The sequence below is a fragment of the Embiotoca jacksoni genome, unplaced genomic scaffold, assembly GCF_022577435.1.
Source record: "Embiotoca jacksoni isolate LCO1_2020_lvr unplaced genomic scaffold, fEmbJac1.0.p SCAF_111, whole genome shotgun sequence".
Classification (NCBI taxonomy): domain Eukaryota; kingdom Metazoa; phylum Chordata; class Actinopteri; family Embiotocidae; genus Embiotoca; species Embiotoca jacksoni.
The window spans coordinates 256,385-272,500 of NW_027185243.1; the positions used below are offsets into that span (position 1 = coordinate 256,385).

At 44.3% G+C, this 16,116-nt stretch overlaps 2 protein-coding genes across 2 annotated transcripts in view; both read right to left on the bottom strand.

The window, feature by feature from the left end:
- Positions 1-313: 313 nt before the first annotated feature.
- Positions 314-3,837, bottom strand: LOC138194652 (uncharacterized). Its single transcript, XM_069143550.1, has 2 exons — positions 3,815-3,837; positions 314-2,128 (listed from the first exon to the last, which is right to left on the bottom strand). Exons 1-2 carry the CDS (start codon positions 3,835-3,837, stop codon positions 1,027-1,029), a joined length of 1,125 nt encoding a protein of 374 aa, XP_068999651.1. The 3' UTR covers positions 314-1,026.
- Positions 3,700-16,116, bottom strand: part of pip4k2ca (phosphatidylinositol-5-phosphate 4-kinase, type II, gamma a) — a 17,415-nt gene continuing 4,998 nt past the window's right edge. Inside the window, exons 2-10 of the mRNA XM_069143580.1 lie at positions 13,011-13,108; positions 12,773-12,869; positions 11,472-11,621; positions 6,581-6,727; positions 5,957-5,995; positions 5,757-5,870; positions 4,873-5,137; positions 4,058-4,161; positions 3,700-3,978 (exon numbers count right to left, since the gene is read on the bottom strand). Coding sequence (XP_068999681.1) covers positions 3,898-3,978; positions 4,058-4,161; positions 4,873-5,137; positions 5,757-5,870; positions 5,957-5,995; positions 6,581-6,727; positions 11,472-11,621; positions 12,773-12,869; positions 13,011-13,108 — 1,095 coding nt within the window. The 3' untranslated portion in view covers positions 3,700-3,897. The remainder of the gene's footprint in view (positions 3,979-4,057; positions 4,162-4,872; positions 5,138-5,756; positions 5,871-5,956; positions 5,996-6,580; positions 6,728-11,471; positions 11,622-12,772; positions 12,870-13,010; positions 13,109-16,116) is intronic.

The window sequence follows — 16,116 nt, forward strand, 5'->3', positions numbered from 1 at the left end:
GCCCCTCCTCCTCCTGCTCCTCCCCCTGCTCCTCCTCCTGCTCCTCCGCAGCTCCTCCTCCCCCTGCTCCTGGTGCTGCTCCTCCTCTACCTGCTCCTCCTGCTGCTCCTCCTGCTCCTGGTGCTGCTCCTCTGCAGCTCCTCGAGGTTGAGAAGGAGGTCAGACAGGTTGGGAGTGAAGGTTTGTGTTGGCCGTGGTTCTACTGTTCTCTACTTCATCTGTGGATCGTCAGCAGTTTGCTGCTCATCCTGCCCCCCCCCCCCCCCCCCCCCATATTTGCTGCTCATCCTGCCCCCCCCCCCCAGTTGTTCTGGTGAACCGGGTAGGAACCCGTCAGCACATTCGCTCTCTACTGATGAAACAGGAAGGAAGCGGTCAACAGAAACAGAGCGACCTCTGACCTCTGACCCTCGTCGTGTTGTTGAGGAGAAGCTCGAACATCAACACCTGTAGTTTACCTGCTAAACTGCTCATATTCTGACCCTGAAAATGCCAATTACGTCCGAGTTGATGCTATATTGATGCTCGGTCTTAATTATGCAGATAAAAACAAAGTAGAACATTTTCCTCAAATCAAAACTTTGGAAAAAACAAAAGAGCAGCAACTTCTCCAGCATGAAAACACAACGATGTCTGTCCAACGACCGTCTGTCCAACGACCATCTGTCCAACGACCGTCTGTCCAACGACCATCTGTCCAACGACCATCTGTCCAACGACCGTCTGTCCAACGACCGTCTGTCCAACGACCATCTGTCCAACGACCGTCTGTCCAACGACTGTCTGTCCAACAATGTCTGTCCAACGACCGTCTGTCCAACGTCTTTCTGCTGTTTATCTCCATTAAACATGTTTCCAATGATGTCATCACTCACACACACGCACTCGTGCACACACTCACACACACACACACACTCTCACACACACACACTCACACACACACACACTCTCACACTCACACACACACACACACACACACACACACACACACACTCTCACACTCACACACACACACACACACCATTTTTAAAAACAATAACGAGTCCAAAGCGTTATGGAAGTTCTTTGTAAAATATATTTTGGTCCAAAAAGCTGATTTGCAAAAATACAACATGTGCAATTATTGAGTTGTGGTGGAGTTGGGTGGAGTTGGGGTGGAGTTGGGGTGGAGTTGGGTGGAGTTGGGGTGGAGTTGGGGTGGAGTTGGGTGGAGTTGGGTGGAGTTGTGGTGGAGTGGAGTTGAGTGGAGTTGTAGTGGAGTTGTGGTGGAGTTGTGGTGGAGTTGTAGTGGAGTTGGGGTGGAGTTGGGTGGAGTTGTGGTGGAGTTGGGTGGAGTTGGGGTGGAGTTGAGTGGAGTTGAGTGGAGTTGTGGTGGAGTTGGGGTGGAGTTGGGTGGAGTTGGGTGGAGTTGTGGTGGAGTTGAGTGGAGTTGTGGTGGAGTTGAGTGGAGTTGTGGTGGAGTTGGGTGGAGTTGTGGTGGAGTGGAGTTGAGTGGAGTTGAGTGGAGTTGTGGTGGAGTTGTAGTGGAGTTGGGTGGGAGTTGTGGTGGAGTTGTGGTGGAGTTGGGGTGGAGTTGGGTGGAGTTGGGTGGGAGTTGAGTGGAGTTGAGTGGAGTTGAGTGGAGTTGTGGTGGAGTTGAGTGGAGTTGTGGTGGAGTTGAGTGGAGTTGTGGTGGAGTTGGGTGGAGTTGTGGTGGAGTGGAGTTGAGTGGAGTTGTGGTGGAGTTGTAGTGGAGTTGGGTGGGAGTTGAGTGGAGTTGTGGTGGAGTTGGGTGGAGTTGAGTGGAGTTGTGGTGGAGTTGGGTGGAGTTGAGTGGAGTTGTGGTGGAGTTGGGTGGAGTTGTGGTGGAGTTGTGGTGGAGTTGGGTGGAGTTGAGTGGAGTTGTGGTGGAGTTGTGGTGGAGTTGTGGTGGAGTTGAGTGGAGTTGTGGTGGAGTTGTGGTGGAGTTGAGTGGAGTTGTGGTGGAGTTGAGTGGAGTTGTGGTGGAGTTGTGGTGGAGTTGTGGTGGAGTTGGGTGGAGTTGTGGTGGAGTTGTGGTGGAGTTGGGTGGAGTTGTGGTGGAGTTGGGTGGAGTTGTGGTGGAGTTGTGGTGTTGGGGGGGCGGGGAAGAGGGGAGGGTGGGGGCCCGCTGAATGCCGGTGTTCAGAACGGTCCGTCTCACCGCTAAACTACTGAAATGTAGTGTTACTGTCAACAAACACTCAGCACAGAACCGGAGTTATTACTACGTCTCAAATGTTACTACACATCAGCTCCTCGTGCTGCTGCTGTTTCTAAATCACAGATCCTGTCACAATGATTCACTTAGCGCACATTAGCTGTTTTTTTAAACACACAACACTACGATGTGTTCAAACGGAGTCGGTTTCCAGGGAAGTGTTCTGGTGTCGGCTTCATTCAACACGAGCTGCTCCGTTCGGACCGACCCGGAACAAACCGTTACGAGCTGGATCGTCTCATATGGTTTCTGTGTTTTGGCTCATTTCAGTTGTAACAAGGCTGTTCAGCACATTTTCTTAGAAATTTACTGTATTTTAACTCAACAGGGTCCGAATAATTCAGACTAATTATATGCAAAGTTCAAATCCTGCCCGGATAAAGCGGTGATCCCACACATTTGGCACTCTAAACATTCAAATGGCCTAATTCTTTAGTTAAATAAGATTTTTTTTAAGTCCAGAATCTAGAATACCAATTTTTTTTTTTTTAATACCAAACTCCATTAAAGATTAGTGTGTTTGGGAAATGGGGTCCTTTCTTGCAGAGATAGATGAGAACATTAACACATCTAAAAAAGGTAAAGCTGCAATTAGCAGGAGCTTAGCTTAGCATAAAGACAGTTAGCCTAGCTCTGTCCAATAGAAACAAAATCACCACTAAAATTCACAAATTAGCAAAATATCTGAGAAAAGGAAGTGTAAAAAACAGCAAGCTGTGTTTTTTTCAGGGTTTATGTCGAGGTTAATGATTATTTTCCTGCTAAAAACACTGAGCGAGGTCATCCGACTGTTTGGCTGCGATAAGAGAATAAAGGAGGTGATAAAAATATGAATTTAACTCTTGTGGTCGCCTTAAATTATTTGCATGTGCTCAGAGGAATAAGCTGAAGGAGCAGGACGAGTGATTTGTTTTTCACCCTCAGGCGGCTCTACTTCCTGTGGGAGGGTGTTAGAGGTGGGCGGAGCCTAAAGAGTTACTTGCAGACATTATTGAAGGCGGGAAAAGTATTGCAGCTCCTCTTCATGATTTTGGAGGGAAAAAATCATGATTCATTTAGGTGTCGGTATATTTAGGTAAAAGACACTTGGAAGCAAACAAAAGAGCTTCTCTATTTACATTTTTTTCATCAACATCTGTCAATTTTTGCTATCCTACCAATATGATGGAAAGAGTTTACTTTATTTATTTATTTTGGTTGGACTGATAATACATTTATATCTTTGAATGGGCTCATTATTCCCGGTAGATACCGTAAATTAAAGAGTTGTTTCCTTTGAGCAGAGCCAGGCTAGCAGTTTCTCGGTTTCCAGTCTTCATGCTAAGCTAAGCTAACTGTCTCGTATTTACTTTACAGACATGAAATCAATCGTCTCATTTCATTCTCTGCTCGAAACCACATTTCTTTGAAGTTAAGTTCATGAGAAAAGATTGAGTCGTTTGACACTTTCAACACTGATCAACAGCAGTTTGCTTCCAGAGTTATTCCGTTCAGAGTGTTGGTTTTTTTAATATCAATAGAAATACATCTTAAATCTTAAAAATAAATATATGCATCAGAAGTCGTACATTATATTGCTAAACGTTAAAGTCTCGCCTCAGATCGATCCAGGTGTGCATACTAGTTTTGGTCTACGCTCGGAGACGCTGTTCTTTCTCTCGGGTGGATCGACGTTTTCGTTACGCGAAAATGTTGGAGATGAAGTCGCGGAAGCGTTTGGCGTACTGCTCGGGGTGGACGGTGGAGATCTCGGCGCCGGCCTGCGACGGAGAGAGAAGAACAGGTCGTCAGCGTCACGTTGTGCGTTTCACGACATCGAGATCCTCTCGGCACACTCACCCCGTGTTTAACGGTTTTGGCCGCGTGAGCTGCTTTCTTCTTGGTGTCGTACTGCGTGAGGACGTCGATCAGACCCATGAAGTAGACCTCCCGCTGGGGCGCTCCTGAAGGTACAGCACACAAACATCAAGGCAGAAGCTCACTTCAGAAAATACCAACATGTGAACGCTGAATACGCTGGTTTCCACGGACACTCTTATCTATAATGAATAAATAACTCCTACTTTTTATTTGATCCCATTGGTGCTCTTAGTTAGTCCAGATGTTTTCATTGTACTGTTTGTTAATATAATGACAATAAAGAATCATTCATTTATTCATAAAGGGAATTCTCTGTAACTTGGCAATTTCAACCTGCAAAGTACTAAAATTCACCAAATATTTCAAAATAAAAGTTCCACTCTAGTTTCTGGGATATTTCTATAATGTAGTCTACGAAAAAAACCGTAATTATTTCCACTGATCCCCCATATTAATGAAAAGTTCGGTTTGGATAATAACACCAGACTTTAGTTAGGGAACCAAAATAACTCGTAGAAAAAATGTATTGGCTTAATATTTCATGAGAGAATTTGAATGGGAGTCTATGGATTCCATGTGGCGGCCAGCAGACGTCACCGTTGGTTCGTTAACACCCGTTATGAAGACTGAGTTCGGATTTTGGCCGGCGCCATCTTTGCAGTGAAATTGTTTTTTACAATTTAGTTTTTCTGGAGCACTTTGTAACATTTTCTCTGCTGTACAACATAAACTTTACTTATTAGAATTGGAGGGAAAAGATTGAGTTTTAAGCAGTTTAATGAAATGTTATTAACCTGAGCAGCTCCCCACGGCGTACACGTCCACGTAGGGGTCGAACTCTCCGGGCCCCAGAGGCTTGCAGGAGGACATGTAACCGGCAATCCCCTCCGGCGAGGTGCCGTAGGAGCCGACCGCGGGGCCCGGCGACAGGCCATTCTCCGCCTCCGCCTCCTCCTCGTTGGACACCTCCTCGCCCTCCTCCTCATCCCGCTCAGCCCGGCCGACGTCATGGATGCCGAGCAGCAGGCTGTAGTCCATGATCTTCAGCTTCACCAGAAACTGGGCGAGACGGAGAGGGATGTTTACCGTGAGGCTTTTACATCAAAGTTTACAAAAATGTTAATACTCAAACGTTTGTTGAAGTAATTTTTTCAGCAAAAATTACAACATTTTCTATTTTTACCATCTCAAACGTTAAGATTTGACGCTTTTCTATGTTTTCTATGTCAGTAAATTTCACGTCTTTCGGTTCTGAACTGTTGGTCGAAAAACAAACTATTCAAATCTGTCAACAAGAAACTGTAAAGGACATTTTTCTCTATTTTCTGACCAAACTGAATAAATAAACTAAAAAGTAAATATAAGAGGGACTGTACTATGGTTAAAGGCAAAGTTTATTTTCTGTACTTATAAATAAAATGCCAGCAAAGACTTGCTGAAATCCGACCAACCAAGACTTTCAATGAACTGACAGAAGACAAAGAAAACCCGCGTTTTAACCAATTATCAGGTAGTTCTTCAGCTCTTGTTTAAGTTGCTTCAAATTAAATGATTTGAATTTAGTAAATATTTCACAGCCATTACCCTGCTGCATCCCAGAGTTGGTTCATGCTCGGTGTGTCGATGCTGCCACTGTGTGGCAGCAATAACAACAACACCTGAACACAGCTCCACTCACCTCCACGTCTCTGTTGAGCTTCTCGATGAACTTCTCCTTCTGCACATCGGTCACGTACACCTTCTGCATGTTGTTCCTGAAGTCCATGTCCTTGAAGGTGGGAAGCTCCTTTCCCTTCAGGACAAAAACATAAGTCTTTACAAGGACATACGGGGAAAAAATGATTGCACCATAATGATATTAAAGAGGTTTTGTTTTACTCGCTCTTTGTCGCTTGCTTCCCGAGCCACCAGAGAGCCCTGCAACAGGAAGTTGTTCTAAATATTATGACTGATATATTAAGCAGAAAGAATATCAAACAACGGTGTGAAAAGCGCAATTCAGTTTACAATCAAAGTTTACAGAAAACACAAACACGGTCTCATTTAATAAACAAAAATAAACTTTTTTTTGTGTGTTTTCTTAATTCATAATTTGTGGAAGACTTCAGTGAATTTATTATAAATATGCAACTTTTAAAATAAGCATTATTATTATTATCATATCTGGGTAAAAACTTTCCAAAAACTTGGCAGCACTATAGCAGAAAATATTCCCAAAATCCTGAAGACAAAACTGGCTAATGAATGAATTTCATTCTCTCCACAAGGACTCAGATGGTTTTGGTGCTGCACGAAGTTTGATAATTGGGGGAGGGGGGGTCCTAATTTTTTCTTTAAAATTGCTCAAATAAAAACAATAAATGATCAAAACTGTTCAATAATCAGCTGTCAGTTTCAGGGAAAACTCGTGTTTGACTTCCTCATTATTTTAGGAGTTGTTGAGACGTGTGATTAAAAGGTCACATGGTTCGCCTGGCACTTCCCCCTCATCCTCTTCCTCACCTTCAGGTCATACTTCCTGTGCACCACCAGTCTGTGGCTGAACATGTTCCTCATGACGATCAGGTAGGTCTCCTCGCTGTCCACGCCCACCCGGTACATCCCCAGGAACTGCGGCAGCAGCGTGCTGCCGTGACACTTCACGATGTGCTGCGGAGACGGAAAACAACCGTTAGTCTGAATCGTAGCGCACAAAGAGGATGATTGTAAAAAAAAATAAAAACAACTCTGATGGAGGAAGGAAACTAAAACTTCTGTTTTAACACATGTAGCCGGTCATCCGCTTCATTTGCAGCTCCGTAAGAACAGGACAGGTGTCAGTGGTTCGGCCCGTACGGGGCACCTTCCATTAACGCTGACTCAACAATCGTTTGGGATGGACAATATGTCCGACATTAGACTGTAACACCAGGAACCTGACATGAATTAAAGTCAGAAGATTCTCACCCCTAAATTTAACATTTCAAAAATGTCACTTTGAAAGTAAACCAATTACTGCGTGTATCCAGGTCATCCAGCTGAAAGCCTGATCTCAGATCTGGCTAGCAGTCTGTTAAAATAGACACTTCAGACCGACCTCATTCGGTGTCCCTGAAACTCACCAAATGAGCAGGATGTTAGAAGCGCTTCGCTCTTTATGTCCCAACACTGGTTTTTCTACATCGATCTTTTAACCTGACTGCACCACAGACCTGTCAATCAAACAGACACGCCCCCAAAAACAGGTCTTCTTGAATCTTCTTTTCTAATGAATGAGGGATTATTTTCAGATGGACCTCCAGAAAACTAATAAGAAGGAGTGACTTTAGCTAACAACACCGAGATAACTGATGGACACATTTTATTCACTTTGGATTTGATGAGAGAAGTTGAATGGGAGTCTATGGAGCCGGAGGCTTTTTGGAGCCGACCTCTAGTGGCACTCGCTGGTATTGCAGCTGAAGACACTTCTGGATCAGAACCATTTTACAGACCTGAAGCTACGAACTCTTTTATAAACAGTCTATTGTAAAGACCTTAAAGCCCGATCTTTCTTGAATTTCTGTCACTGGTGCCGATACCAATATGAGGAAATTCTGCTCGATATATCGACGTAAATGTGGTCATCAACCACTTATGACAAAGATATTTGATTGAAGCAGGAGATTTTACAGTTTAGCAAAAAATGTTGTCTTCCAAAATGTCAGTGCACAGAAACAGTGAACTTAACTGTAAAGTAAAAATGATAAATAACCATAAATTAAAAAAAAAAAAGCAAATGGAACAATTTCTGAATTATGCCAAACATTTTCTTCATTATGTTTTAATATGTTCTTTAATATCAGCCAATAAAAATGTCGTCCTTCACCGGCCAGAAAAACCTCTTCTGAAACGTTCTGAAAATTAAACAAAATGACACCAAGAAAAGCCAAACGTGCAACAATATTAAAACCGACAAAAAGACTCATTCCTGCTGCAGCTGTTCTCATAAAAAAAAAAAAAAATTAAAGATGCACCACAGAAACGCAGCGAATGAACTGAAACCTCCCAACTGGCCTGATCTGTGAAAGAAACTGGAACTCAGGAGATCTGATGAACAATGAGTTCATTCAGGGTGAAACAGAGCCGCCGTTTCCTGGTTTTTCTGTCGGCTGCGTGACCACATTCCTCTCCGCCGACAGCGTTCAGCCTCAACACAATCCCACTTTTTATTCTGCAGCATCGACGTGACTCTGAACTAAAACCTGGTTTTACAAACAAAGATATCTCCGCTTACAGCTGCATTTACATGATGCGTCCATATGAACATTTGAATATTGTCAATAAACCAACAAACACATAAGAGAGCGTTTGTTCTGCTTCTTGTTCGTCTCTGAGACCGAAACACAAACTGTCAGAAAAACAACTTGGCCGAAACTCACGAAAGAAAACGCTGAATTTAAGGAGATAATGAATTAAAACCAGTGAAATGATTTCATTAATTTTCAAATTAGCTGGTTCCAGTCTAGAAATAATAAACTCATCAGTGTTCAAAGGTTGGAAACAGACTTTCTACAGAAGTGGAAAACAATAAATATAAGGAAATAATTATTGTTTGAATTCCAAATGTGAAACACAAACACACTAAAACAGTGAAGGCCATAAAATAAAGAGAATAATCACTGATTTAATGTGTTTATACGCGACTCTCATCTTAAATAAGCCTAAACTCACGTTTCATTTCATAGATCTTTTAAGTTTCTGCTTCTTATTTCACTTCCACCTTTTCAGACCACGTCGGGATTCAAGCTGCGTTTCTTTTCTTACTTTTTTATGTACCGCAGCTACTTTTACAAAACATGTCCTGTAGCGTGTATACGATGGAGATACCGCCCTGACCTTTGACCTTCTTGGTGACATCGTCACCATCTGTATCGCAATAACTTTTAAGTAAAAAGAAAAAAACAATGTGATTTAAACTAGCGGGAGCAGCAGGAGGTCAAAGGTCGCACTCGGTTCGAGAGAAGCACCTTAAAGCTTGAATTTAGCGTCTGATAACGGGACAGTCTTAATAACGGGGACTTCTTAATAACGGGACAGTCTTAATAACGGGACAGTCTTAATAACGGGGACTTCTTAATAATGGGACAGTCTTAATAATGGGACAGTCTTAATAACGGGACAGTCTTAATAACGGGGACTTCTTAATAATGGGACAGTCTTAATAACGGGACAGTCTTAATAACGGGGACTTCTTAATAACAGGACAGTCTTAATAACGGGACAGTCTTAATAACGGGACAGTCTTAATAACGGGGACTTCTTAATAACGGGACAGTCTTAATAACGGGACAGTCTTAATAACGGGGACTTCTTAATAATGGGACAGTCTTAATAACGGGACAGTCTTAATAACGGGGACTTCTTAATAACAGGACAGTCTTAATAACGGGACAGTCTTAATAACGGGACAGTCTTAATAACGGGGACTTCTTAATAACGAGACCGTCTTAATAGCGGGGTCGTCTTAATAACGGGACAGTCTTAATAACAGGACAGTCTTAATAACGGGACAGTCTTAATAACGGGGACTTCTTAATAACAGGACAGTCTTAATAACAGGACAGTCTTAATAACGGGACAGTCTTAATAACGGGGACTTCTTAATAACAGGACAGTCTTAATAATGGGACAGTCTTAATAACGGGACAGTCTTAATAACGGGGACTTCTTAATAACAGGACAGTCTTAATAACGGGACAGTCTTAATAACAGGACAGTCTTAATAACAGGACAGTCTTAATAACGGGACAGTCTTAATAACGGGGACTTCTTAATAACGAGACCGTCTTAATAGCGGGGTCGTCTTAATAACGGGACAGTCTTAATAACAGGACAGTCTTAATAACGGGACAGTCTTAATAACGGGGACTTCTTAATAACAGGACAGTCTTAACAACGGGGCAGTCTTAATAACAGGACAGTCTTAACAACGGGGCAGTCTTAATAACGGGACAGTCTTAACAACGGGGCAGTCTTAATAACGGGGCAGTCTTAACAACGGGGCAGTCTTAATAACGGGGTCGACTTCCCTCACCTGTGGTAAAAACAATTAAAAAAAAAACACCTTTGAAGGAAGTGTTTGATGGAACAACGTCAGCAGCACGAACACGTCGACAGGTGTCAATCAGCTTGCTGACGGACGGACGGATGGATGCAGACGCTCACTGGGACGTTTATTTATAGGATCCAACGGGAACAACTGGGACGTACTCCACATTCACCGCCACCGATTTATTGTCATGATTCGCTCTCACGCAGCTGAATTCAATCAAACCGTCACTGACGCATGATGTCGGATTATTTCACTCATCAAACGGATCCAGTGGTTCCTGTGGGTGTCCCACAGGACGATGTGGGACACCCACAGGACGATGTGGGACACCCACAGGACGATGTGCCCTTATAAAACCATATCACCATATAAATTAATATTCTTATTCATATCATATCTTTTGGCTGAACGATGTTGTTTATCTCGGTATTTTCAACGAAGCAGGTGGAAAGTTCAGTTTTATTACATGAAGACAGTCACAAGCACTTTTAATGAAAAGATCAAAATAAAAATGCAATGATGTTTTTTTTATACCTGTTTTGAAAATATACAGCTGCAAAACATGGAAATGAATAATTAAATAAAATAAATAGCCAATGTTAAAAAAAAGCAGGTCTTTTTCTTCTTCCAAATTGTTTTTCAACATTAATAACCACCTGATCTCCGTTCTGTTTGTGTCGCTGCGTTTCAACTCGTGCTCACACTTCAGATCTGTTAGCTACTTTAGCTTAGGAGCTAGCGATGGATGTTCAGTTCCTCCTTTGGGAACATGGAACTAATGTTGTTTATTTATCGTAATGGAGGCGGACGTGCCGCTTCGCATCATCAAAAAAACAATTGTTAGCTGCTACAGCTCAGAGGAGCAGGGTTTTGGCCCCTCCCCTCAGCCTAAAGACATTAGCATTTCCCAGCATGCCTCAGTCCTTCCTTCGTAACTTTTGGGACTAAAACAACTTAATTAAATAAGTACTAAGAAATAAGTTATATTTACTTTTGATAAAAAAAATTCAATGAAGACAAATAATGATACATTAAGTGTACAAGTGTATGAAGTGTACAAGATGGAAACACGATATATGGACTGATCACATGACTCAGCATCCCTCCGTGAGGAACAGAAAGTCGTACCCTGCGCTAATCGATCAACACGACATGAACGATAATCGTTTTCTGCATATCTCCGATGAAAAATTATCAATGTCGTCAAAATCCAGAGCTTTCACTCCTGAAGTCTGATTAAATCAACGCCGGTCTGAATCGGTTCATTCTGAGCGCAGAACGGTGTCGGTTTACCGGTTTACCGGTTTACCGCGTGGTTACCTGGTGATACTCGGACAGGATGCCGTGCATGTCGGCCACGTCCTCGCTGGAGATCTGCTTGATGACCAGCGTGCGGTCATACGAGTTGAGCAGCAGACCTTCGCCCGGGTCGTCCACGCTCCTCATCGGGGAGCTGCGGGTCAACGACACCTGAAAGACGGAGCAGCACACAGGTGAGCAGGAAGAAACCACCTCACTCATTTTAAAACAAAAAGCTTTTTAAAGAAAAGAGGTTCAGGGTTCACAATCCAAGTCAAATTCTCAGACTTTCACTGAATTTAATGACCTATAATAAAGACAAAATCCACCCACATTATTTGATTGCCAGCACTTTGTGAGCTTCCTTCACTTGTTCACAGCGTTTTCAGGACAAAACTTGAAGTTTTTTTAACTGCTTGAACAACAAACGGAGCAAAATACTTTGTCTTAAATGGGAACAAAATGAAGCTTCTCCCTCTCCCTGCCGGCTGTGATTGGCTCCCTCTCCCTGCCGGCTGTGATAGGCTCCCTCTCCCTGCCGGCTGTGATTGGCTCCCTCTCCCTACCGGCTGTGATTGGCTCCCTCTCCCTGCCGGCTGTGATTGGCTCCCTCTCCCTGCCGGTTGTGATTGGCTCCCTCTCCCTGCCGGCTGTGATTGGCTCCCTCTCCCTGCCGGCTGTGATTGGCTCCCTCTCCCTGCCGGCTGTGATTGGCTCCCTCTCCCTGCCGGCTGTGATTGGCTCCCTCTCCCTGCCGGCTGTGATTGGCTCCCTCTCCCTGCCGGCTGTGATTGGCTCCCTCTCCCTGCCGGCTGTGATTGGCTCCCTCTCCCTGCTGGTTGTGATTGGCTCCCTCTCCCTGCCGGCTGTGATTGGCTCCCTCTCCCTGCCGGCTGTGATTGGCTCCCTCTCCCTGCCGGCTGTGATTGGCTCCCTCTCCCTCATCTCAACACATCAATAGTAGTTTTACTAAGTTTACATCTGACTTTTTTTTTTCCAAGTCGTCGTTTTTGAGCCGAAGCTTTTGAAATGTCGATTTTCCTGCATGTTTTAACTTTGTTAGCAGCTCCAGGAAAAATCACATGTTGACTGAAGTGAAGATAAAAACCACTCAGGAAACAAGTTCAACAAGACCAAATAAAAAATACTGCGTGAAAAATATGACATTAAACTAGAATTTAAACTAAAGTCCAACTTCTCATAAAAGAAAGTTCAAATCCTGACTTTTCATGGCTTGAATACTTTTTCTATCTCGAGCGGCGGCGGGAACCTGAACGATCTCTAAGCATGAGATGAAGCTGCTTCGTCAACGCGTCGCCCACCTGATAGTCCAGGTCCTCGATGCCGAAGCGCTCCCTCAGGTTCCTGAACACCTGAGGACAGTATTCTTTGAATTTGAAATGTCCCGGGAGGTTTTCTCTGTGAAGACCAGGAGAAGATGGATTTTTTTTTTAATTTCTCACACAGATAATTTCAAGATGTAAAACATGTGTCCGACTTCAGGGCGTCGTCGCCGATTCATATTCAGATTTGTTCTGCTTCGGCTGCTGCGTGTCTCACTTGTTGAAGAGGTGGTTGTTGACCTTGATCTTGGTGTTAGCTTTGAAGTCGTCGGGCAGCAGCATGACGGGAACCGGCACCTGGTTCAGATCATTGATCTGCAGCAAGAAATACCGTCAATATACAACAATCCACAATATCAGATGAAATAATAGATTTCTAAAGACAGAAAATAAATCAGTAAATGTTTTGATGACAGATTAACAGTTTAAGACATTTTTCATTATGTTTTATCTTCTTAAATGTTATACATTGTTTTTTTCTTAAATTTTAATATCTGAAATTGAACATATATTTTGAATTATTTGCGCAAATAAACTGATGTTGTTGCTTTGGACTGTAGGAAATCATCGGTTACTTTTGTCTTTTTTTTATGTGATCCAGTAACTTGCTGATTATTTTGGGACAGAAGTAAAAGATGTTCATTCACAAAGTCGGACCATCAAATGTCTCGACAACCTCAGAAGAGGGAACACAGCAAATTCCCTGTTTTGTTCGTTGATGAAAATGACTTCCGTTATAATCAGTCCGTTATCAGACTTGCTGCTAATTGATTTTCTGTCCATCAGCTAAACAACTGACCGATCGATTATTGGCTGCAGCAGAAGTCCAACATGAAGCGTGCCGGCGGAACGTTTCACCGAGCTGAACTTCCTCCATCGGGTCCGATCAAACCATCAGAACTTCTGAGAGCTTCTTCAACACGCTCACATTCAACAGGACGGCTCCACAATATTTCAGCTGCATTAATATCTGTTTATTTAAGACTTTTAAAAACCCAACAAACGACAGTTCAACACCAGTTTCATGACAACACATTCAGATGGAAAGAAAAGCAGTAACAACGTCAAGTTCAAGAACTGAATGATATTTTATTATGTTCATATGATCCTTATTATATTTATCCAAGAACCTCCCATCATTAAATGGATTCATTTTAAATTAAATGATTCGTGAATTAGTTGTTGGACAGAAAATTTACAAGCAACCTTCAGAATAACAGAATATTCATTGATAAAGTCAAAATGCAGAATATTTTCATGCTTCTTGCCTGTTTAACATGAGAATTTGTTGCCTTTTCTTGTCTTAAATTACAGCAAATTAGGATTTTTTTTTTTTTGAGTGTTTAATGGACAAAATAAGATGTTTGACGGCAGCTGAAGTTTTGATGGACATTTTTGTTCAAGTTTCTATGAAACTAGCCCGTTAACCAACAGTGAAAATCATCTTTAACTGCAGCCCTGATGGCAAGATTCACTAAATCTGAAATCTGTCGTCATCTGCTCATTCGATACGACCAGAACCAGAACAAGGAGGAAACACCGAACTCATTAAAACCTTTAACCGATTCCTTAAACTTTGCACCAGTATGTGAACTGCCCCACAAGGAACAATAAAACTCTGGACCTACTGTATGCTAATGCCATGGATGCATACAGTGCTACTGCCCTTCCCCCCCTTGGTAGATCAGACCACAACCTGGTCCTGCTGACTCCCAGGTATGTCCCCCTGGTGCAGAGGCAGCCTGTGACCACCAGGACTGTGAGGAGGTGGACACAGGAGGCTAAAGACGCCCTGCAGGACTGCTTTGAGTCCACGGACTGGAATGTGCTGTGTGGACCACATGGGGAGGACATCAACAGCAGGACGGACTGTATCACAGAATACATCAAATTCTGTGAACACTCCACCGTACCATCCCGGACTGGACACTGCTTCCCCAACAATAAGCCGTGGATCACCAGTGACCTGAAAGTTCTTCTTAATAAGAAGAAAGCAGCCTTCAGGTCTGGGGACAGGGAGGAGCTCAGGAGAGTGCAGCGCCACCTGAAGGAGAAGATGAGGGAGGTCAAGGACTCCTACAGGAAGAAGCTGGAGGCCAAACTCCAGCAGAACAACGTGAGGGAGGTGTGGACCGGTATGAAGGAGATTACTGGGTTCAAGGGGAGAGAGAGACAACCAGGGGGAACCTGGAGAGGAACAACCAGAGGGAACCTGGAGAGGAACAATCAGGGGGAACCTGGAGAGGAGCAACCAGGGGGAACCTGGAGAGGAACAATCAGGGGGAACCTGGAGAGGAACAACCAGGGGGAACCTGGAGAGGAACAACCAGGGGGAACCTGGAGAGGAACAACCAGGGGGAACCTGGAGAGGTCAAATGAACTAAACTGTTTCTTCAACAGGTTTAGTTCACCGCCCTCATCTGTCTCCTCCACACCTCACACCTCCCAAACACCTCTGCTGCCTCACCCCCTCCCCCCTCTGCGCCCCCTGGTGAACTGCATAGAGCCCTCAATCTCAAAGGGCTCTTCCTCCATCGACCCCCTCACCCCCCTCTCTGTGACGACTGGCCAGGTTAGGAGACAGCTGGAGAGACTCCACCAGCGCAAGGCTGCAGGACCTGACGGCATCGGCCCCGGGGTCCTGAAGACCTGACGGCATCGGCCCCGGGGTCCTGAAGACCTGACGGCATCGGCCCCGGGGTCCTGAAGACCTGCGCCGTCCAGCTGGCTGAGGTCCTACAACACCTCTTCAACCTGAGCCTGAAGCAGGAGGAAGTCCCGGTGCTGTGGAAGACGTCCTGCCTGGTTCCTGTCCCCAAGAAGACGACTCCATCTGGCCTCAACGACTACCGACCGGTTGCCCTCACATCTCATGTGATGAAGGTGCTGGAGAGGCTGGTCTTGGCCCACCTCAGGTCTCTGGTGAAATCTTCTCTGGACCCGCTGCAGTTTGCGTACCAGCCTCATGTGGGAGTGGACGATGCCATCATCTACCTGCTGCAACGAGCTCAGTCTCACCTGGATGGAAACGGTGACTCTGTGAGAATCACTTTCTTTGATTTCTCCAGTGCATTCAACACCATCCAACCACTGCTGCTGAGTGAGAAGCTGAGGGTGGTGGTGGGGTGGTGGGGGTGGACACGTCCACCGTCTCCTGGATCAATGACTACCTGACAGGCAGACCACAGTTTGTCCGTCTGGGCAGTGTGCTGTCTGATACGGTGGTCAGTGGTACTGGAGCTCCTCAGGGAACTGTTCTGTCTCCTTCCTGTTCACCTTCTACACAACTGACTTCCAGAACAACTCAGAGTCAAGACATCTGC

Bases quoted from the DNA above. Each gene is read 5' to 3' on its own strand.
- LOC138194652 (XM_069143550.1), bottom strand. From the start codon at position 3,837: ATGCACACCTGGATCGATCTGAG. The intron at 2,129-3,814 runs GCGAGACTTTAA...ACCGGCATTCAG, and splicing joins CACACCTGGATCGATCTGAG to CGGGCCCCCACCCTCCCCTC.